The 19,538-nt window shown below is 51.5% G+C and overlaps 1 protein-coding gene across 1 annotated transcript; it reads right to left on the bottom strand.

The window, feature by feature from the left end:
- Window positions 1-7,366: 7,366 nt before the first annotated feature.
- On the bottom strand, window positions 7,367-9,232 carry LOC146764178 (olfactory receptor 14J1-like). Its single transcript, XM_085565577.1, has one exon. It carries the CDS (start codon window positions 8,562-8,564, stop codon window positions 7,632-7,634), a length of 933 nt encoding a protein of 310 aa, XP_085421703.1. The 5' UTR covers window positions 8,565-9,232; the 3' UTR covers window positions 7,367-7,631.
- Between the last annotated feature and the right edge of the window lie 10,306 nt (window positions 9,233-19,538).

Below are 19,538 nucleotides of genomic sequence, written 5' to 3'. Positions count from 1 at the left end.
AAACATATGAACTTAGCAAAAGAACAACTCTTAGCAGCGTTTAACTTAGCTTAGACCTCGTGATTTAGCCTTACCTACAGGCCTGACTGGCTCTGCTATCCAAGGCACTCAGACCCCTCAGAGAGCAGCATTTCTGCCACATTTCCCCAGCACAGGCACTCCTGTGTGCACACAGACACAGAGAGTAAGTGCAGGGCACCTGTGAGAAATTGAGCAAAGGGAAATGCTCCCTGGGGATGCTTTGGCATCTCCCCAGCAGGGAAGGGTTGAGCCTGGAGGAGTGGGGGGATCGGCCCAGGCTCCCTCGTTGTTGGGGATCCCCAAGTGCAGCAAACGGGAGAGTTCCCGGCTCGGAGAGGCCCCACTCAGAGGGATCGCTGGCCCAGGAGAGCTCCAAGGGCTCCTTTTGGAGCGCTGTTTGTAGGGCCCCAAGAGAGGTGCTGCAGTCCCAGCCATGTTTCATCCTGGCCGCACTTGGCATCAACAGCTTTCTTTGGCAGGCTGAGAACAGGGATGTTGTGCCACCGAGGGAACACAAACAGTTCCCAGGGCTGCTCCTAAAGCAGCCAGGAGCTGGCTGGGCAGCAGCAGTGCCTGGAGCAGAGCGTGTTTGTGCTGAGCTCCAGAGGAGCTGAGCCCAGGGGCTGCTGGCCAAGGCGGAGGCCAGCGAGCATTTCTCAGCTGGCAGGGCGGCCTGAGAAGGGGAGGGGGGAATGCACCAGCACAGGAACCATGGAACCAAGGGACCATTGTGACACCGTGGGGCCTCATGGAACCGTGGAGACCCTTATGACACTTTGGGGTGTCATGGGACCAAGGGACAGTTGTGACACGGTGAGACCCCAGGGAGCCAAAGGTCCATTGTGACATTGGAAGGCCACATGGAATCATGGAGACACCATTAAGAGACTTCACAGCTTCATGGAACCAAGGGGCCATTGTGACACTGTGGGGCACCATGGAATCATGGAGACCATTGGGATACTATGAGGCCCCACGGAATAAGCAAAGCATTGTGACACTGTGAGGCCTCACAGCACCAGTGAGACCATTGTGACCCTGGAGGTCCCCACAGAACCAAGAGAACCATTGTGACACTGTGGGGCCTCGTGAAACCAAGAGGCCTTTGTGGCACTGCAGGGCTGCAGGGAACCAAAGGTCCATTGTGACACTGCAGGGCCTCGTGTCATCAGTGTTCCATTGTGACCCTGTGGAGCCAAAGGAGACCATTGTGACACCGCAAACCCCCAGGGTCCAAAGGTCCATCGTGACATTTTGGGCCTCATGGAACAGAGGAGTCACTTGACATTGTGGGACCTGGGAACCACAGAGACCACTGGGACACTGTGGGGTCCCAAAGAACCAAGGGAACATGGAACAGGTCTGGCTGGTTTGACCTCCAGGGGCTGCCTGACAGCTTGGCACCTGCAGGGTCTCTTCTCACTGGGGCTCGGGGCTTTCCTTCCTATAGAAAAGAACTGTCCTTCTCCTGCAGGTGTCAATGGCCATATTGGGATTTCACCACCAATGTTGACTGTTGTGACAGACTGGAGGAGATTGCTGGCTGGAAACATTTCAGTGTGGGGGAGGAAGGGGCAGGTCCAGCCTTGCCCTGCCCTGGAACCCCAGCACTGCCCTGCCCTGGAACCCCAATCCCCCCAGAGCCTCTATCCCAGCCCAGCAGTGTCTGCCAGTCCCTGGCACAGCACAGGCAATGCTGCACAGCCACCTCTGGAGCCCCAGCCCAGCTCCTGAGTGACCAAATGACCCCAAGTCCCACCTGGGGGAAGGGCCCAGGAGGACCAAGGGGTATTTAAGGCTGACCACAAGGCAAGCACACATCTTGACCCTTCCTCCTCTTGGAATTTCCAGCTGAACATTGCTGGAATCCAGTGGTTGGTAGCTCTGTGTGTGCTTCTCTAAGTATTATTTTTCTCTCTTTCTGTGTCTACTTCTTCTGTTTCTGTCCTCTTGCAAATTTTGATTATCTTAAAATTGAACAGACTTAGAGTTTGTGAAGTTGAATGGGCCAAGTTAATGCCTTGAGAAGTGTTTTTTGTTGATTGAATGCCATATTAAAACATTTGCCAAAGTTTCTCTGATTTTTCTAAATTTCCCAGTAAAGGCTGTTTTGTTGTTTAGAGCTCCTGAGTATCTCTTGATAGTATTGCTCCAGTCCATCCAACTCAGAGGACAGAAATAATTTTCATTCCTTTTGAATGTCACCTTGAGAGAGTTTTTTAGTGGATGGGGGTCAGGGCTTGTGTGTCCTGCTTGGCACAGCCCAGGCAGGGCTTTCACAGCCCCATCCCACACTCCATTTCCCAGCTGGAGCCGCTGGTGCCTCTGAGTTCTGCTGCCCCAGCCCCAGGGATGCTCTCCTTGTCTGCCCATTCCCCCAGGGCCTCTGGGCAGGGATGGCCTCAGTGGGGGCTGCTGACATCCTCAGACACTTGGAGGCTGCTGCTGAATTTTCCTGCTCCAGAGGCTTCTTCAGCCTTCAGCTCTTCAGTTCAGGAATTCAGTGCGCCAGGGCTCATTAACATTCAGAACACCTTAACAAGCCAAGCCTCTGGGAATAATTTGATTTATGTTTTCAAATCCTTTGTGGTTGGTTAGGCAGATTCCATTAGTGTAATTGAAATGAATGAATTTTATTTACACAGGGAGTGAGGAACCATTTTTTAGGTCCCATTTTGATTTTTTAGTTAATACATTGATATGTGCAATCTCCAATTGACACTGAATCCAAGTACCTCCTCATCCAGTTTGAATAGATATGAAAATAAAGACCCTTTATGGCTGACAATCCATCAGACTCTGTCCCTACCCTCACCCCACCATTTCCCCCATCCCAGCCCTGGCACTCAGAGCAGCCTTGTGCAAATCTGAGCTCCCTCCAGCCCAGGCTGCACCTGCAGGTTTCAGCTCCTTGGCTCCCACTCCCACCTGCTTTCCTTGGAGAAGGAGCTGCCTGAGACACAGAGGGATGTTCATTTATTGCCAGCCAACAAAGCCTGGGGAAGGCACAGCTCCATCCAATGCAAAAGTCATTCCTCTGCTGGCTATTAAATCGACTGTGCACAGCAGACAGTCTCAGAGCAGTGGAAAACACCTTCTGTGCCCAGCACAGATCCCAAGGTCCCCCAAAACCTTCCCTGCCCCAATTCTGCCCAGATTTGCTCTTTGCACACACGAGTCACAGGCTGAAGTCAGGAGCTGCCTCCATGGCCAGAGGGAGGAAAAGAGGGAAAGTAGATGAAGAGCTCTCCTGTGCAGAGCCAAGGTCCAAGTGCAGCCCCTGCAGTGGGAACCACAACTCATCAGGTTTGTGTCCTTTGGGCTCAGGGATGGTGACACTCAGAGGCACAGAAAGGTTTCTTGCCAACGAACAAAAGTTAAACATTTGATCAGTTTAATAACCATTTCAGCTCTTCCCTCAGCTCTCTGTGATGCCCAGCAGCATCTGACATGTCCCTCATCCACAGGGGATTTCTGTACAGGAACAGTTTTAGACAAAGACATAGGAAATGGTAATTCTGTGATGGATATAAACACAATAAGATATCATTCATATTTATTCGAACTTCAGAAAGATAGGGTCATTCCGTGTTGTTCAAAGCATGAATCGAGTCACTTGAGAGGCCCTTGAATGACCAAAGAGCACCTAGAGGAAGAAATCTGGGGGCAACAGTTAGGACATAGAACCAGCTGGTCTGGTGAAGAGATGCCCTAAGACATGACCATTTCAACAGGAGAACTGGAAACCCCTGAAGAAAGGGGGAGATGTTACAAAGAGAATACTGGTGATTCAAGAAGATGGGAAGATCAGTATTGCTTCTCTTTCCCCAACAGTACACCTCCAGGAAATTCCTGTTACTGGTGGGGAAAACTTTGATATTTTTTAAAAGTAGTGAACTGACCCAGACAATAAAAATGTCCTTGTATAACAAGAAATGTACAAGTATTAATACCTGTGTCCCTTTGCAGGCAGACATCAGCTGTGTGCCCATGAACAGGTAGTGCCACTTGTGCCCTGAGGTGCCGAGCTGGGATTGGATCTCTCAGAGAGGAGCTGAGGGAGAGCAGAGCACCTTGCAAGCTGCAGGTCCCTGCCAGCCCCGCAGGGCTCCTGTGCCATCAACATCTGCTCTGCTCCAGTCTGGAACAGGGCCCAGCACGGTGCTGGGATCACCAGAGAGCTGAGGTGTGTGCTGGAATTCCATGCCCTCCCCATGGCACAGCAGCCCTGCATTTCCCTGCTCCAGCCTTGGTCTCCAGCACAGCCATGGACACTGATGGTTCCTGTGCCAGGCTCTCCCAGCCCAGCCCAGCTCCCTGCCAGCTCTGCCAGCTGCCCTGAGCTCTGGGCAGCACCAAGGGCCTCTCCCCAGCACAGCCCAGCCGGCTCTGGCCCCACAGCTCTGCTCAGCCCAGGCTGCTCTGGGCACTGCCCCACGGCCTCAGCCCCTGCCAAGGGCACAGCAGCAGCTGCAGCTCAGCCAGGACTCAGCCCCACCATGGGGGAAGGGGCTTGGCCAAGGCCAAAGGAGCTCCCTGGCTGCCCTGCTCCCCTCTGCCTGAGGTGCTGAGAGCTCTGCAGCCCCTCCTGCCATCCCATCTGCCCAGGCCAGCACAAGAGCCCCGGCCCTGGGGCCCCCCAGAGCTGCTCCTGCTCCAGGCCCAGGGCCCATCCCAGAGCTGGGGCAGCCACACAGCTGTGCCCATTTCTGCTCATTGCTGCTCTGGTGGGGATGGATCCTCAGCCCCTTGGATGTTGCTGATGAATTTTCCTACTCCAGAGGCTTCTTCTTTCTTGAGCTCTTCAGTTCAGGAATTCAGTGAGAAAAGCTCATAAATATTTGCTCAAAATGCACAAAAAAGAAAAAAAGCTGCTGGGAATATATTACGTTTTCAATACTTCTGTGTTTAATGAGAGATTTTAGAAGTGTATTCAAAGTGAATATACTATATTGAAAACAATGGAGAGAGAACTGTTTTATCCAGTGTTCTTTCCCTGTTTATAGATGGAGATCAGCAATGTCCAATTGATACTGACCCCCAGCACCTTCTAATGCAGTCTGAACAAATATGAAAATCAAGACTCTTCATGTCTGACAATCAATAACACTTTGTCCCCACTCCCTCCCCACAATATTCTGAGGCATTTCTGTGACCCACAGGAATCAAGGACTCTGAGAATGGAGGGAAATACTGTTATTCTATGGTGCTCCATGGAACCAAGGGTTCCTCGTGACACTGAAGGATCTTGTGTCACCAGGGCTTCATTTTGACACCGCAGCACCAAGGAATTCCTTGTGGCACTCTGAGGCTGCATGGAACCAAGAGGCCACTGTGACCCTGCAGGGCCTTGTGGAACCATGCAGAGCTTTGTGACAGAGCAGGACCTCGTGTCATGATGGGGCCATGGTGACACTGCAGGGCCCCATGGAACCAAGGGGCCAGTGCTGCACCTCAGGGACTTGTGGAATGAAGGAAACACGTTGGACACCGTGGTGGCCCTTGGGACCAAGAGGCCATTGTGACACTGTGGGACCAAGGAGAGCATTGCTGCCCTGCCAGACCTCATGGAATCAAGGATCCACTGTGACACTGCAGGGCCTTGGGGGACCACGGTGACATTGTGACACTGCAGGGTGCAAGGATCCAAGGGACTTTGTGACACCAAGGGGTCTCATGGAACCAAAGGGACATTGTGACACTGGGAGGCCTCATGGAATCATGGAGACCATTGGAGCACTCTGGGTCCTCATGGAACCCTGGAGACACCAAGTTGTCTGGGAGTGTTGATCTGCTGGAGGGTAGGAGGGCTCTGCACAGGGCCCTGGACAGGCTGGATCCAAGGCCCAAATCCAACAAGGTGAGGTTTAACAAGTCCAAGTGCCGGGTCCTGCACTTTGGCCACAACAACCCCTGCAGTGCTACAGGCTGGGGACAGAGGGGCTGGACAGCAGCCAGGCAGAAAGGGACCTGCAGGGACTGATGGACAGCAGGCTGGACATGAGCCAGCAGCGTGCCCAGGTGGCCAAGAAGGCCAATGGCTCCTGGCCTGGATCAGGAATAGTGTGGCCAGCAGGAGCAGGGCAGTGATTCTTCCCCTGAGCTCAGCACTGGTTGGGCAGCACCTCAAGTGCTGTGTCCAGTTCTGAGACCCCCAATTTAGGAAGGACATGGAGGGGCTGGAGCATGTCCAGAAAAGGGCAACAAGCCTAGGGAGGTGTCTGGAGAGAAAGTCCTGTGAGAAGCAGCTGAGTGAGCTGGGGTTGTTATCTGGGAGAAGAGGAGGCTCAGAGGAGACAAGGCAGTGTCAGGGCATAGCTTGAACTTGATGTTCTCCTAGGTCTTCTCCAACCTTGCTGATGCTGGGATTCTCTGAAACCACCCTAGGTACATTTCCAGGAGGAGCCCTGGGCCTCCTCTTCAGAAGCTCCAGCAGCCCAGGTCCCTCAGCTTCTCCTCACAGCCCCAAAGCCCATCCTGTCAGTCCTGCAGAGCCTCTGCAGCTCCTCCTCACTGCCCAGAACAGGGAGCCCCACAGCCAGACACAGCAGCCCAGATGTGCCCCCCTGGCCTGGGGTGCCTCTGGCAAGGGAGCAGCACCAGGCACTGCAGGAGCCTGCAGACAATTCCTGCAGCATTTGTGGGATGATCCTGCTCCCCAGGGGACGTTCCCATGGTGCTGAGTCAGGAACTGCAATGGGGAGTGGGGCCAGAGAGGAAAGGGAAAAACACAGATGGACTGTTTGCAGGGGAGGGGACAGGGGTGGGCAACAGGAAGAAATTGTATCAGAAAGAGGAAAGAAAGCAAAGGTGAAAGCAAGGAAATGCTCAGGGCAGTTTGGGGGTGGCTGCCAGGCAGCCGTGGCTCTGAGCAGCAGCGTCTGCAGTGGGACAGAAAACTCCCAGGTGATGGGAACAAACTTTCTGGCTGACTGCAGAGACCAGGACAAAGCTGAGTGGTTTCCCTGGTGTCCCCCAGCCCTTCCTGGACCCAGGGGCTGATGGCATTTGTGCTGCCTCAGGTTCATGTCCCCACAGCACCAGCCACCTGGGGCTGCTCACGGGGGTTTTCTGTGCTGAGTATTGGCCTGGCCGTGTTCTTGAGAGAGCCTGGGCAAGGAGCCTGGAGCCCCCAGGCCCTGGCCTGAGGCGTCAGCGCTGCCCCAGCAGTGCCCATGGCCTGTCCCTGCTGCAGCCCCGGCACTGCCACCCCAGGACTGTGCCCGGCCCCGAGAGCACTCAGGCCCTGCAGCAACACCAGGGCCACCAGGGCAGCGGGGCAGGGCCACGGGAGCAGCACTGGCAGCACCAAGTGCTGCTGCTGCTGGGCACAGCTGCTGTGCCAGCCCTGATCTGCCCCAGCTCTGCACACAGACATTGCTGCTGCAGCTCCAGAGAAGACAACAAAAGGACATCTCTGCAGAAAAATTTGCCGGGACATCATTTAGTACATTTAGAACCACCAAAAATGAGAAATAGCACAAACAATGATATTTATTGTGGACAATATGAAAAAACCAAAACAAACTAAAAACAGTTCAGAACCGAACCAACAGAAAGTATCACAGATTATTTTTTTTACAATTGTTTTGTAGAAATTGGCCAGCAGTTTAATGTTCCTGAAAGCATCCAGTCATCAGTTTCCACACTGCAGCCTTGAGCTCCTGGTTCCTCAGGCTGTAGATGAGGGGGTTCAGGGCTGGAGGCACCACCGAGTACAGAACTGACAGGGCCAGATCCAGGGATGGGGAGGACTTTGAGGGGGGCTTCAGGTGAGCAAATATGCCAGTGCTGACAAACAGAGAGACCACGGCCAGGTGAGGGAGGCAGGTGGAAAAGGCTTTGTGCCGTCCCTGCTCACAGGGGATCCTCAGCACAGCCCTGAAGATCTGCACATAGGAGAAAACAATGAACACAAAACAACACAATGATAAACTACCAGTAACCACAAGAACCCAATGTTCTCTGAGGTAGGATTTGGAGCAGGAGAGCTTGAGGATCTGTGGGATTTCACAGAAGAACTGGCCCAGGACATTGCCATGGCACAGGGGCAGGGAAAATGTATTGGCACTGAGCAGTAGAGCAGTGAGAAAGGCACTGGCCCAGGCAGCTGCTGCCATGTGGGCACAAGCTCTGCTGCCCAGGAGGGTCCCGTAGTGCAGGGGTTTGCAGATGGACACGTAGCGGTCATAGCACATGATGGTCAGGAGGGAAAACTCTGTTGAGACGAAGAACAGAAAGAAAAAGAGCTGAGCAGCACATCCTGTGTAGGAGATGTTCCTGGTGTCCCAGAGGGAATTGTGCAGGGCTTTGGGGACAGTGGTGCAGATGGAGCCCAGGTCGCTGAGGGCCAGGTTGAGCAGGAAGAAGAACATGGGCGTGTGCAGGTGGTGGCCGCAGGCTACGGCGCTGATGATGAGGCCGTTGCCCAGGAGGGCAGCCAGGGAGATGCCCAGGAAGAGGCAGAAGTGCAGGAGCTGCAGCTGCCGCGTGTCTGCCAGTGCCAGCAGGAGGAAGTGGCTGATGGAGCTGCTGTTGGACATTTGCTGTGGCTGCACATGGGCACCTGTTCATGGAGAAAGGACAGTGAAGAGTTAGAGGAGTTATCTCTAACTAAAATCAAAGACATTTCACATTCACCCTCCTCTGGAGCACATTTTGACACACTTTTGTGTTTAAGAGTTCTGGGGTTTTCTTTATAAGCTCCACAGTATTTTTCCCAGTATTTCTGGATATCAAAATCTCTGCATTCCTATTTCCCCCAAGGAGAACAGAGCAAGTTCTGTGACACAAAGTTATCAGTGGAGACGAAGGGGAGATGGTCTGTTGGTCTGACTTGTTCAGATTTCTCTGGGGTTTAACCTCTCTCATCGGGAGGGTTATCTTCTTCCCATGCTTCCCCTAAAATATCACCGGGTACTGCTGAGAGCAGATGAGTCCACGACAGCCCAGCTCCACATTTGTAGCCAAGAACTCACGTTGCTCATTTCACCAACCCAGCAGCATTTTCAGAGTCACAAGACCTCTGCATTTCCCCTTCCATCTTATAACTCAGAGATACTCTACGACATGTTTGCACCCTGGATTGAAGCTCCCAGCTTGGACTGAAATCTCAGGGAGACTTCCAAGTGTCCCTCTGATGGCACTGGATGAAGGGAGGTGCAGCTCCTTCCCTGGCTGCACTGCCAGCATTGCCCAGAGCCGGGCACTGGGGACAGCTGTGTCACCCTGAGCCAGCTGTGCCCCTGCCAGAGCCCCCAGTGCCAGGCAGCTGCTCCCAGCCCTGTGCTCTGCAGAGGGAACTGGGCCCGGGGCTGCAGAGCTGCCCCACGGCTCTGCTGCAGCTCTGCCTGCACAGGAGGGGCTGCACGCCTTGGAGCCCCGGCCCTGAGGGCAGAGGCTTGGCTGGGGCACAGGAGGGAGGGGGCTTGTTCAGAGGGAGGGGCTGCACTGGAGGGGATCCTCTGGACATCTCTAAACTCTCCCTGCCTCAGCATTTCTGGGTTTTGTTTTCTCTCCTTCCCTGATCTTCTCTCTGCTTCCTGGAGATTTTCCTCCTGCAGGTGTTTCCCTGTGCCTGATCTCTCCCTGCCAGCACTCCCAGACCCCAAATCTCTGTGCACTCTCCTTGGCCTGACAGAACCCTGCCTGTTTGCAGGGCACTGGCTGGGGGCACAATCTGTGTGCAGCTTGGAGAAAGGACAGCTCAGACTGAGCCTGATGGCTCCAGCAAAGGTCATGCTGGTGCTGTCCATGGGCAGAGTGGCTACAAGCATATTAGGGATCTCCTGTGAACCTACTGATCATTTAAATTAACAGTTCAGATATTTCAGACACTTTTCAAGACTCATACTCATCCCTAAATATTTATCCCCCTTGCCTGCCACTTTCCAATACCAGGAAACTGAATACCAAGTCTTAGGAAATTTCCACAATTTTCTAAAAATCCTTCTATTTGAAATATTCTATGACTGATCAGAACCCCTCAGCATGACAGAGCTTCATGAGCATTTCACCTCCCCTGCAACAGAAATACTCAGAGTTGTACTCACAGGGTCTGTGGGCATTGGGATATTCCAGCTTTAGGAGTTCACTGCAGGAGCTGCAGCTGCATTGTCCTGCAGCCAGAGGTTCCTGTGCCAAGGGCTGGCAGTGATTCTGCCCCAGGCACTTCTCAGCCCCTTCCCAGCCCTGACTGATTGAAGCTCTCTGTGCCTCTGTGCTGTGCCCGGGCTGGCTGCAGGCAGTGCCCCAGCCCTGCTGGGCTGGGGGAAGAGCTGCTCAGCAAGAGAAATGTGCTTTTGAAGTTCTGCTTGCTTACCAGCATCACCCTCTGTGCCAGGAGCCCAGCCCAGCTCAGCAGCACAGACACAGCACAAGGACTTTAATGACCCTCTGGGGCTTTGTGCTCAGGCCCTGAACATCAGGCCCTGGGAGGGAGCTGCAGAAACCTCTCCAGAACTCCAAGTCAGAATCCAACTCCAAAGTTTCTTGGACTTTTAATGGGTCCCACTGAGGGACACGACTGAGAAAGTGTCCCCAGGGCCCAGGCAGAGCAGAGAACTGGAGGCACTGATGGCAGGTGGGGACAAAGAGAAGCCAAGTCTTGGTGCCCTGGGGCACAGCAGGGTCTGTGCCACCAAGGGCTGTGAGGAGACACCTTGTCCTGAGGCCCTGGGGCCTCCTGGCACAGCCCCAGCCAGGCTGGGCACTGTCACTCCCTGGTCCTGCCCTCAGCATCCCCCCCATGCCCACATCCCAGTGGGGTCAAAGATCTGCTGGAAGGAGTCCCTGGGGAGCCTTGGTCAGGAATGGCCCTGGGGGCTCCTTCATGCTCCCAGGGACTGCAGGTTTTTCAAAGGACTTTGGCTTTTGCTTTTGCCTTGCAGTCTCTGAGAGGTTTCTGCAATCCTGGCCTCCAATTATCTGCTGTAATTAGTCCCTGGAGAGGCTTTGTCAGGAACAACACTCATAGGCGCTCATTAATGCTTCAAGGTACTTCAGTTGTTTTAAGGTACTTGGTGTTTCCCTTTTGCTACAGACTCTGTGAGAGGTTTGTGCAATCATGGCCCCAATTATTTTCTTTAATGAGTCCCTTGAGAGCTTTGTACAGGCACTCAGTTGGGCTCATGAATACTTTGAGATTCTTAACTTTTCTAAGGTACTTTGGATTTTCCTTTCCACATTGAGAGTTCTTTGTGCCATTTTCAGTCTCTGAGAGGTTTTTGTGCCATCCTGGCCTCCAGTTCTCTCCTCCAAGGACTCCATGAAGAGCCTGTGGTATAGATGGACCTTTGTGGTTCCCATTAATGCTTTAGATTCCAACCACTTTGGGGTTTTCCTCTGACTTGGACTCCTGGACAGGTTTGTGCAATCTCCTCTCAGGCTCTGAGGTTCCAGGGCTCAGCTCCAAATGCACCACGGGGCTCATTAGGATCAAGCAAGTCCTGACAAACCATGGCTCTGCCTCAATTTCTCTCTGCTCTCGTGCAGTTTGTCAGGAAGTTTCTGTAGTGGTTTTGGTTCACCATTTTGAGATTTCTCGGCCAATGCTTCAATGAGTGTGGTGGGTTCAGTGTTGGCTAATTAACAGTGCACTCATTAGAATATACTTACTCATTTCCTGCTGTGAGATAGGATTAGAAGAAAGGGAAAGTGGTTTCAAAATTTTAAATGGTTATAAATAAAATTGTATTAACAATAACTAAAGAGTAATAAGAATCAGAACAAAACTTTCAGAACACTTCCTCTCTCTATAAAACCTGACAATGTAAAGAGACAAAACTAAAATTTTCAGTCAGTTTACCACCTCTAAAATAGTCTTTTTTCACTTCACTTAGGGAGAGAAGTTCCTCTTGTTAATGTTATGGAGACTTATCCACAAGAAAACAGTTATCTAATGAGTTTTCATTTTCACAAATAGCAGTGGCCTGGAGAAATCTGCAATCGTGAACTCCCTCCCATCTTTTCCCACTTTTTCCCACAGCTGTGTTTATGGGCCATGCCAAATTATGGGGTATGAGTTTCGAGATGAGCTGTTTAAGAGCAAAGGTTCTCTTCATCTCTTTCTAAAATCATCTTCATCTTTGGGAACAGAGGTCTTCTTCTCTCCCTGAAGGCACAGGGTCTCATCACTGTGCTCTCTTTCTTGGTTCAAACTTCTCATGGGATCACAGCTACTGCAACATTTGCTCACTTTAGCATGGAGGCCTTTGCTGAAACAAGTCATCTCCCCATACTTTTCAATGCCTTATAGCCAAAAAGAGAGTCTGATGTATCAATGACATCCTTCTCCACAGCTTTAGCAGAGGATTTCAACCCCAGGATCAAGGCATCTCCTCATCCCTCCCACCTGGGACTCAACTTCCTCTTCCCTGCCCTCGGTGTGTCCATGTTGCTCCTCTGTGTGCCTGCCCTGTGTCCTTTTCTCTCACTGGAGGGAGGATGGCAGCACTGGCAGAGTCAATATCTCCCGGGGCTGCAGATGGTTCCGTGAGCCCGGCTGAGCTTGGTGGCTAAGTCTTGTTTTGGCCATGGTCCCTGGACATGAAGACCAGTTCTTTTCCACATGAATGAAGAAACAGAGTGCCACTGTTTTAGGGGTGGATGAGAGTTGACCACCAGAGGCAAAGGCCATCCAGAGCTGCCTGATTGTGTTCTAAGAGATACCCTTACAAATAGGAAATTTTTTAGGGAGGGTACCAATTTTGGCAATGGACATCTGAAATAGCAGACGGTTATTTCCATACAGAGAAGAGCACTGAGCCCCAGTGCTCCAGGAGCTGATGAGGGGCAGGCCTTGACATTCCAAGATCAGCTAGACCGGTCAGGTGGCCCATGGCAGGCCAAGCCAGCCAGACCTGGTCCATGTTCTCCTATCCCATGGGGCCCCACAGTGTCCCAATGGTCCCTTGCTTCCAGGAGGCCCTGAGGTGTCACAATGCCCCCTTGGTGACACCAGGCCCTGAAGGGTCGGAATGGTCTCCATGGTCCCATCAGGCCCCACAGAGTCATAATGGTCTCTGGGTCCATGAAGCCCCGCGGTGTCACCATGGCCCCTTGGTTCCATGGGCTCCAGTGGTGCCACAAGGATCCCCTTGGTTCCATGAGGTGCCCACAGTGTCACAGTTATCTCCATGGGAAGGAAAGAACCGAGCCCCAGTGTGGCAGGGGCAGCCACCAGAGGCCAAGGCCAGCCAGACTTGATGGTACTGGCAGATTTTGTCTGGGAGCAACCCTTGAATATAGGGATATTTAGAGGTGGCATCCTAGTTTCAGACATGGACACCCGGAGGAGAAGGTCTGTTCTTTGCATGGTAAGAAAAGCACAGAACACCGGTGTTTGAGGGGCAGATGAAAGGTGGCCACTAGAGGCCTAAGGCAGCCAGACCTCTCTGTCCTGGTAGCTTTTTTCTGAAAGCAACCCTTGGATAGAGGGAATTTTGGAGGTTGAATTCCATTTTTGGTAATTTCTTCATACATAAGGACAGTTAATTTCCATAGGAAGGAAAGCAGCAAGCCCCAGTGTTTCGAGGCAGGTGAGAGGCAGCCCCCAAGGGTCCAAGGGCAGCCAGACTTGTCTTTCCTGGCATTTCACTTGGGAGAAATCCTTGGCGGTATGTAGTTTTGGAGGTGGAATCCCAGTTTTGGCCATGGGCGCCTGGTCAAGATGGATGGGTTTTTTCCTATGGGTAAGAGAAGCGTGAACTCCAAGTGTTCTGGAAGAAGACGAGAGGTTGCCTTAGGCCAAGCCAGCCAGATCTGGCTCTCCTGGCCCCTTTTGTTTAGGGGCTATCCTTGGACATATGGCATTTTGGAGGTGGAATCTCAATTTTGGCCATTTTATTAGGAAGGAAAGCACAGAGCCCCCGTGTTTCTGAAGCAAATAAGTGCCAACTCTCAGGAAGACAAGGCCAGCCAGACTTGTCAGTCCTGGCACCTTTTTTCTGGGAGCTATCCTTAGATATAGGGAATTCTGGTGTCAAATACCCAATTTTGGCCATGTGCGCCTAGTTGAGGTGAATGTTTTTTCCCATAAGAAAGAAAACTACATGGTCCCAGTGTTTCATAGGCAGATGAGAATTGGCCCCTGGGTGGTCCAGGCAGCCAGACCTGTTCCATGTTCCATTGGTTCTGTGGGACCCCACAGTGTCACAATGGTCTCCTTGGTTCCATGACGACCTGGAGTGTCACAATGTTCCCCTTGCTTCTGCAGTGTCACAATGGCCCCATGCTTCCATGAGCCCTTGCAATATCACAATGGCTTTGTGGTTCCACAGAGCCCTGATGTGTCACAATGGCCCCTCGGCTCCGTGTGCCCTCGCTGTGACACTGTGGGCTGCACAAGTTTACCATGGACCCTTGGTACCTTGGGCTCTCTGAGTTCCACAATGGTCTTCTTGATTCCATGATGGAGCATGGTGTCACCATGGCTCCTTGGTTCCATGAATTTCTGCAGTGTCACCGTGGTGTCCTTGGACCTGGACTGTCACAACTGACCCTTAGTTCCATGAGGTTCTGCAGTGTCCCTGTGGTCGCTGTCAGAGGCTGGATGAGATCCATGTCCCAAGACACCTTGGGATGCTCGGAATGCCCGTGTGGGGCCGGGGCCGGGTCAGGCCTTGGTTTGTGGTGGGACAGAGCCCCGCCCCCAGCCTGGCCTGGCAGAGCTGTCAATCACACAGCAGGGACGGTGCTGATTGGCTGAGCTGTCAACCAATCACACACCAGCAGCTGGTGCCTACCCTGACTCTGATTGGTCAATCACCTGGCAGTCCCAACCCAGGGGCGGGCCCATGGAGGCCCAGGGGGTTAAAAGCCGGAGCACGAGGCCAGCCCATGGTCTGGATCCTGCCTTCTCCTGGGGTTCCTCTGTTGGCAACACTGGAACCTGAGAAGTTTGTGCCTCTGTGCGTCTTTCTATAGATCTTCTGTCTTTCTGATGTTCTCTATTTCTCCTCTTTCTAATCCTAATTACTTGGAACTATTTTGGGTAATTTAGCGTATTAAGGATTAAAGGTTTTTAGGTTAAATCGACTAAGTTAATGAAGTTAATGCTATGATAAGAGTTTTATGTTGAAGTGGATGTTGTATTAAACCCTTTGCCGAAGTCCCTTGATTGTCTATATTTTGCCAGAAAAAATTTGTGTTATTTTGGCCTCTTAGCTCTGTTGGTTGGAGCATGGTGCTGGTATCACTGGGGCTGTGGGTTCAATCCCTGTGTGGGCAATTCGCTTAAGACCTGGACTTGATGATCCTCGTGGGTCCCTTCCTACCAAGAATATTCTTTGCATCTGGCTATTGTGAGAATATCTGGTTGGTGTTTCTCCTGTGCACCAAACTCAAGTAAAAGAACCTTTGGTGACCCCCAGCATTTCAGTGTTCTGGGGTGTTACAGCCCTGCAGGCTCACAGTGGCCTCTTGTGTCCATGAGGCCCCACAATGTCACAATGGCCCCTTTGATCCATGGGCCCCAACACTGCCACAATGATCCCCTTGGTTCCACAACTTCCCACAGTGTCACATCGGACCCTTGGTTCCATGAGGATCTGCAGGGTCACACAGGTTTGTGACATTTGTCCCTGCTGCCCCTCATATCCCCCTGCCCCACAAACAGCCCTGAGCCACCCGTGAGGGACAGGCCCTGCTGTGCCTGTCTGGGCTCAGGGCTTGGCCTTTCTGCTTCCCCCAGCCAGCCCAGGCCTTGCTCAGCATTGCAGTTCCCTGCTCTGAGCCTTTGGATCCCTGCAATCCTGGCCTCAAGGATCTGCTCTCACCAGTCCCTGGGGAGCCTTTGGCAGTCCCTGCCCTCAGTGGGGCCGAGTGATGCTCCAAGGGACTTGGAGTTTTGCTTCTGACTCCTTGAGCAGCTTCCTCAGCCTTCTCTCAGTGCCTCATGATCCTGGACAGGGGCCCAAATCAACTGTGGGGATCATAAAAATACAGAAAGCCCTTGGAGGCTCTTTTTCTTCCTTCAATCGTCTTCAGTGCTCCAGGCCTTGTGCAGCTGATTGGAGTCAGTCTGCAGTTCTGTTAAGGAGGAAGATTTCAAAGTACACATCATGATTTTTTTTTTCTTCAATCAAGTGAGTATTTTTTTATTTCCCAGTTTGGAGAAGAGCTGATAGAAGCATTTCCCAGGTGATCCTGACACTGAACTTCTCCAGAGGAGGTCTGGGCATGTACCAGAATGAGCCCCCTGAGGGCTGACTCTGTTTGGACAAGCTGCTCCTCACCCCCAGCCTCACCATGTCTGACATCGCCCACCTGGCACTGACATCCCTGTGCCCTGCAGCAGAACCTTGTCCCTGAGCTCTGCAGCTCCATGTCCCAGCCCACTGCACCGTGTCCCACCTGCTCTCCTCAGGGCTCTGCCTGCACACAGACCCAAGAGAAGTTTTCCTGTTGGGAAGGAAAGAATGGAAAAGCCTGAGCAGGTTTCCTGAACAACAAACCCCACTCAGGAGCCACCTGCTCAGTACAGGCTGCCTGGAATGGTGTCACCTTTCTACAAGGGACAGTGTGACCAGAAATGATCTCTGGAAGCAGAATTCTCTGAGTCTCCCAGCTGAATTCTCTATCCCAGCCTTTTCCCTGGATCTCTGTTGCAGATGGAAGCTGCTGGTGCCAGCCTCACCTTTAACCTCTCTTTGGAATGCAAACAGATGTTCCCAGCTGTGTTAAGCAGGATTTGCTCAATGTTTCTATAAATCTTTTGTGTTCCCCATGGAACGAAGGGGCCATTTTGGCACTGAGGGCATGACATGAATCAAGGAGTCAATTGTGACCCTGGGGTCCCATGGAACCAAGGGGCCATGGTGACACAACAGGGCCACGTGGATTCAGTTGTCCATTGTGACACTGTGGATCCAAGGAGACCATGGAGACACCCCCAGAACCTCATGGAACCAAGGAGTCCAAGGTGACCCAGTGGGGCTGCATGGAGCCAATGGTCCATGGTGACACTGTCCATCCAAGGAGGCCGTTTGGACACTGCAGAAGCTCATGGGACGAGGTAAGTAATTGTGATACTGAAGAACTTCATGACACCAAATATCCATGGGGACACAGCAGGGCATCATGGAACCCAGGAACTACTGTTGGCAGTGTGGAAACTCCTGGAACCAGGGGCTGTTGTGGCACTGCAGCACCAACACAGCTGCTGCACCTTGTCCCCTGTCCTGCACAGCTCCTTGGGAGGCACAGCAGGAGCAGCACCCTGGGAACCTTGGGAATGCCCCTCTGGGATCCATGGCACACACTCCCAGGGGCTGGAATTACAGTTCCCAGCCAGGAAAAGATGTTCCTGCCCTTGAAGGAAAAGCTCTTATGAAGGAGCCAAAAGCCAAGTAGAGCAGGATCCTACAGTGACATTTCACTGCCAGCCTTCCTAACTTCACCCATGGTTGTCGTAGCTCATGGATTGGGAATGAAATCAGGACAGGGTCTTTGGTGGGAGCTGCCCTGGGTCAAAGGAGACACTGAGAGAGAAACAGAGCAGGCAAAGGAAGGCAGGAGAGAAAGGAGGTGTTTTAGTTTGGAAAGACAGGTGTCTTCTAAGGAAGGCAGGAGCCTCCCCTGAAATGGAAAAATGTAGAATCTTTCAGAATTGTTATAAATTTGAAATTAAGGGGGCCTGTCAGGTAAAAAAATATGGGAGCAGGAATAACAGTTTTTTATTAGGGAAGAAAATAGAACTATAAAATAAACAATGCAGTAAACTAAAACAACAATGACAGAGTGAGAATACAATGTGACTCCCTGTTGGACAGGGTGTTGGCTGGAGTCCAATGGGAACTGTGGGTGCAGTCCTCCAGGAGTGTTAGGTGTGGTTCTGTTGGAGAAGTGATCCTGTAGGAATGGGTGTCTTCTTCTGAAGAGGAAGAGGCAGCTGTTCCTCTGAGAAATCCAGCCCAGAAAAAGCTGTGTTGGTGGGCCAGAATCTCAAGACTAGATGCAGGTAGGAATGCTTGGCTCCTCCCTCCGGGTGGAACATCTCACAGTGGGATGTTACAGTTCTTATCAGTCATGCAGTGACATTCAATAGCCCATTATCAGCAGATGTCTCCCCTGAGGGAGGATTGATTGTGAAAGAGATAAGGAAAAACTGCCCACTTAACACAGGACAACTGCCATACAATTGGAAATAGAACACATCTTGCTTTTCAGTCAGGGACAGGAGGACACAAACACAATCAGCTGAGAAGGCAGCACTCTGAAAAGCAAACCAGAACTGACAGAAAATGAATGGGACAGAAATCAGTAATCCTGAAAGTTTTATTTATTATCAAAATAAATGACACCCACCCGTCCCCACACAATCCTGATCCCACACCCTCAAATTTGGATCTCACTTCTCCCAATCACCTTCCAACCCCATCTCATCCTGGAGGCTGAGGAATTGAGTAATTTTGGCATGGGAGTGAGGTGGGAACCAGCCATTTTGAGGTGGGATTGAGTCATTTTCGGGTGACAGACAAATCCACCTTGGCTTTTAGAGCGCAAAAATATGGAGAATACTCCCAGATAACCCCCAAGAACCCACAAATCCTCCAGAATATGTTACCAAACTGTAAATTCCACCTCAAATACCTCTTAAATGGTGGGACTTTTGACATCTCTGGTCAATACTCTTTTTAGTAATTTTTCAGGTGTTTTTAAGTGATAAAGACAAATCAGAAGAAAATTAGGGCCAAACCAAAACCCAAGACCCCTTGAGCATCCCCTGAGCACTGGACAAAACAAATTCAGCAGAAATCAAATTTAACCCTCTATAAAATGCCTTGAGGAAGTTTTGCTCTTCCCACAAGTCACTTCTGATGGAAACACAAACAAATCCCAAATATTAATAGACCAACAACAGAAGCAATTCTGTGGTAATTCCAAATTTCATCAGTTCCAGCACAGCTCCAGCTCAGATGCTGGCAGGTTCCAAAAAACAAAACATTGAAATTTGTCCCAGTACAGATTATTAAAAGGAAGGGAACAGTCTGTGTGGCTGTCACAAAGGTGACAGGGATGAAGAAAATAATGATTCTCCCCCCAATCTTGTGAATTCAGGAGTTATTTCGGAATAACTTGAGCTGGGCTTCTTGTAGGACTTTAGTAGCCTTGTGTTCCTCACCTTGGGGTGAATGATCCTTGTCAGTCTCGCTGGTATCATTTGTTCCCTTTCCTCCAGTGATTTTAACAGACTTTTCAAAGCAGGAAAACAAAATATTTTCTTTACCCTGGCCACCCACAGCTTCCACTTTCCTCATAAGTTCTCCCAAAAGTTGCTCAGAGGAAGCTGCATCGAAGTTTCCAAGAGTTCCTTCGGAAAGAAGCAGAACCTCTGCAGAGGAGGGAACCAGGCTGTTGTCAAAGACACTTGGGGTCAGCCAACAGTGCCCTGAACTCACTGTGCAAAGTAATGCAGTTTGGTTAATAAAATTGTTAGAGAGATGCCCCTGCCCCAAATAAGGTGCTAACAACACCAAATCCAAAGTGAATTTTACTGACCAGTAAATGTGAGGTAG

The sequence above is a fragment of the Lonchura striata genome, chromosome 36 (genome assembly GCF_050655825.1).
Source record: "Lonchura striata isolate lonStrDom1 chromosome 36, ASM5065582v1, whole genome shotgun sequence".
NCBI lineage: Eukaryota > Metazoa > Chordata > Aves > Passeriformes > Estrildidae > Lonchura > Lonchura striata.
The sequence above is the reverse complement of the archived record's forward strand: the minus strand, read 5'-3'. Positions and strand labels throughout refer to the sequence as shown.

Excerpts from the sequence above, each read along its gene's own strand:
- LOC146764178 (XM_085565577.1), bottom strand. The coding sequence starts at position 8,564 with ATGTCCAACAGCAGCTCCATCAGCCACTTCCTCCTGCTGGCACTGGCA.